The 4,009-nt window shown below is 39.5% G+C and overlaps 1 protein-coding gene across 1 annotated transcript; it reads right to left on the minus strand.

The window, feature by feature from the left end:
- Positions 1-1,248: 1,248 nt before the first annotated feature.
- On the minus strand, positions 1,249-2,157 carry LOC119367628 (peptide-N(4)-(N-acetyl-beta-glucosaminyl)asparagine amidase-like). Its single transcript, XM_037633098.1, has 3 exons — positions 2,076-2,157; positions 1,893-1,979; positions 1,249-1,413 (listed from the first exon to the last, which is right to left on the minus strand). Exons 1-3 carry the CDS (start codon positions 2,124-2,126, stop codon positions 1,327-1,329), a joined length of 225 nt encoding a protein of 74 aa, XP_037488995.1. The 5' UTR covers positions 2,127-2,157; the 3' UTR covers positions 1,249-1,326.
- Positions 2,158-4,009: the final 1,852 nt, after the last annotated feature.

The following is a 4,009-nucleotide window of genomic DNA, read 5'->3' on the forward strand; positions in this document are numbered from 1 at the left end:
TTTATTTTGCAGCTCAGATCGCAAATAAAAGAACTCAAGCTAGGTCACAACATGGCTCCATAGAGTAAATCTTCACATATATGAGAGTGCTCTAACATGTTCAGATATCGTTCAAACTTACGTGGGCTAATTTTGGTGTGTATAGCTCAGACCACAAAATAAAAGAAGTCAAGCTTGGTTGCAAAATGGCTCGAAATGAGTAAATAATCACATATAGGAGAGTGATCTTGAATCTTGTGTTTCGTCTTCTGTACTTGACCCAGCTGAGGGCAAAATATAACATGTTAGTATGATCACAGAGACATTTCAGTTAAGAACGCATCACTCAAACAAAACGTGTGCAGCAAGGCTATCAAATACCCCAAACATCGGAGTAGAGAAGGCAAGGCACCCTTGCGTATTCACAAACCAAAATGGCTAGCAAGCTGTAACAGAGGGCTTGCTTCCCTTAGAACACCACAAAAAATATATCCATCCATTTTGGCTGCTTGGGTCAAATTAGGAATCAATGTATACCTTTTTTAAACTAAAAACTAACAGAAGTCTTCACACATGAATAAATAATTTTGAAAATACATGTTGTGCAAACATAATTAATTAAATAGGAAGGTATAGGTCCTCCACAGTAATGCTAACCTAAAGAACATGCTCTCCTGAGTGATATTTATTTAAAACAATAAAAAATATGGAAACAGAGCACCTTGCATAAGCTTGCTGAGCTGCAGAGTTAGATGGAGTTAGAGAGGGTGAGAGAGAGAGGAGTGAAATGGGATTGGGTGAAACTCACCTTCACGTGTTGACATTAGCCAAGCTCGCTGTGGTCGACGCTCCACACCTATGAGCATTAACACCGAATTATTCACAATAATATCCTTCATTGATTGCCTTCTATTATTCAATGAGACATGGCGATAATACAAAGTAGAAACTGAAAACATGTAGGCTATGGGCAACCATTTTTCAAGCTGAAGGTACATAAAAAATATGGAGTGCAGAACATGGACCGAGTGGCGTGATGTGTTTTGATCTTCGAACATAGTCACAGTGGGAAATAAGAAAAGAAATCATAACATAAAGCACAAGGTACTTCAGAAATGTAAAAGAACCAAGTCCACTTTGTCGAGATTTATTTGCATATCGAGACCCTTATTTTATACACATGAGCCTAGATAACATTCAGTATAAGAGCAAGCTCACAGACAAAACACTTACAGGAAAAGCAATGAATATTGCAGGGAAACATTTAAAAGTCCATCGGCCAATTAGAGCTCCAGAACAATCACCAAGGCCGACAACACAAAGAAATTGGAGTAGAACTCACCATGTCTAAAGTTGATGCAGATTAGATGCTCTATGATGCATATAGCCAGCTGGGAAAGCCGACGGAAAGATCCCACCTTTTTCACATGTTTCCTGAAATAATTCACCACATAAGATGATTACTTTTATCAAGATTGTTTCCCTGCTTGTGTGAACAAAAGAGAACTAGCAGCTAGGTTATAATGGGTATGGATATTATTATTTTGAACTTCTAGAAAGTACATTTTGCACCAATTTGAATAAAAAATACAGGGGCCACAAGTTTGTTCCTTGGGAGATTATCGAGATTCACCGTGTAGCTAAGATAATTACTTCATCACTGAATTATGGACAAAAAACATGCCGGGACTTACAGAAACACATTTCTGACAACACATCTCTTCAAACACAGAACTTTATATAGCGATCCACACCATTACAGCAACAAAAGTATCAAGGCATAGTCTTGGTGTTAAATCAAGATTTATAATAGTAAAATACAATAACTTTGCTTTATCGGTAAGTTCAAAGAAACATGGTTATGTAGAAATATTGAGAACACCAGGATGAAAAGCAGAGGCAGAAACAAAAACCTTGGCCAGTGAAATAAGCGCGTTCTCCTTAAGTTCATCTACAGGAACCGTATGCAGAGCTGCTTCCTGTCGCACCGGATCCTCATGCTACATACAAAATGAGCGTCAAAGGACAAGGATCAGAAATAAACACAGTATTAGGGAATGATTTGCAATTGAAAATATCCAATTACATTCACATACCTTCAGAACCTGGCACATGTATAACTCTTTCTCTGAACACCTCTCCTCCATCACTTTGTATGTTGTACTGTTGCAGTAGAACCTGGCGCATTGTATGATGTACAATAGGAGGTTTGTAAGCAAATTAACACACAATTAAATGAGTGATAGGATAGTACCATATAGAACATTCAATCCTTAAAGTTATACTCAATAAACTGGAAGAGAAACACATCATGTTACATGTGTGTAGCCAAGTACAGTTGAAAGCGAACTTGATATAACTTTGTAAAGTTGAAAGCATACAACTTCACATATTCAATAAACTGGAAGAGAAATGCATGATGCTCCAGGTGTAGCCAAGTACAGTTGAAAGAGAACTTGATATAATTCTGTGAAGTTGAAAGTATACAACTTCATGCAAGGTAAAGCAAGCCAAATCAGAGGGGAAATGAGGGCAACAACATGCACCTGGAGCAAGACAGCGCACAATCTTGCTCTTTGAAATAGAGAACAATTTATTATCAACTAAAACAGGTCCAGCAGATGAACAATAAGATAAAGGAGCTCAGATGCATCAATAACTTACCTACGTTTATGAATCAATTCTTATGAAACAAACCATGGTTTATTCGTAGACCAATGCAACATAGAAAGAATGAAATAAAACCGAATCAAGCTTACATTCGGAAAAGTGGGCATTAACTTGAGGGTTCCAAAGGAAAGACAAAACAAACACATCACGCTTTCATTTGCTATAGACATTAAATGGCAGCCCAAGATAACTTAATGGTCTCAATGTTTCAAATAAAAGACTCACATGTATCATTGCTCCAGGTACATCATTTGTCCAATGAAGCCAAGATAACTCATTATTAAATCCTGAAAGCTTCAGAAACCATGAGCCACATCAATAGAGGAGTAGACAATGCAAGATTGCAATTTATCTTGTCTCTTATACTTTTTTAGATTTGACAATTAGCCACTCAATCGTACAATCTATTGACCCATACAGCATAAGAAAGCATACTACAAGTTGACAACTTATCTCTTGGTGTATATAAAGTGGTGGGGCGAAATACATTAGCTTTGAAGGGAGCTGGAGGAAGTATGTGGATCCAGTGCAATTTACTCTTCTCCACTTGTTCCAGTCACTTCTTTTCCATCCCTCTCTCTAAAACACACATACTATACTCCTCTAAGCAGTCCTACTTAACATTTTTACAAACAGCTAGTGCTTGCATCTGCAACCTCAAAGACAAAACAAGAGAGAGAGAAAGTGTGCGGGAGAGAGAGAGAGAGAGAGATGGTTGGGACTCACATGCGCACCTGGAGGTCGTGAAGACTCCTGAAGGATGGCGCTAGGGTCTGCCGCGTCCGGCGTCGAGCCGAGCCGACTACATGGCTGGCAGCATCTCCTCTCTAGTTGAGGCCCTCCTCCCATAGCTTCTCGAGCAAGGTCTCTCCTCCTCACACGGCTGCGCGACCTGGGCTCCTCCTCACGCGGCTTCCTCGCGACCTGGGCCGATGAGCACCTCGAGCAGAAAGGTATGGAGGATGAATTGGGGAGACAGAGTCGGTGGACGGAGGAGCCATAGAGGCGGCCACTGCTACGTCTTGAGCTTACATTGGTTTTCCTTGAAGAGAAAAAGGTGATGCAACAATAGTAGCATAAGTATTTCCCTTAGTTTTTGAGAACCAAGGTATCAATCCAGCAGGAGGCTCCTCAAAAGTCCCACGCACCTATACAAACAAACAAGAACTCGCAACCAACGCAATAAAGGGGTTGTCAATCCCTTCAAGGCCACTTGCGGAAGTGAGATCTGATAGAGATAATATGATAAGATAAATATATTTTTGGTATTTTATAATATAGATTGGAAAGGTAAAGATGCAAAATAAAAGTAGATTGAAAGCTTATATGATAAAAGATAGACCCGGGGGCCATAGACTAG

The sequence above is a fragment of the Triticum dicoccoides genome, chromosome 2B (assembly GCF_002162155.2).
Source record: "Triticum dicoccoides isolate Atlit2015 ecotype Zavitan chromosome 2B, WEW_v2.0, whole genome shotgun sequence".
Lineage (NCBI taxonomy): Eukaryota > Viridiplantae > Streptophyta > Magnoliopsida > Poales > Poaceae > Triticum > Triticum dicoccoides.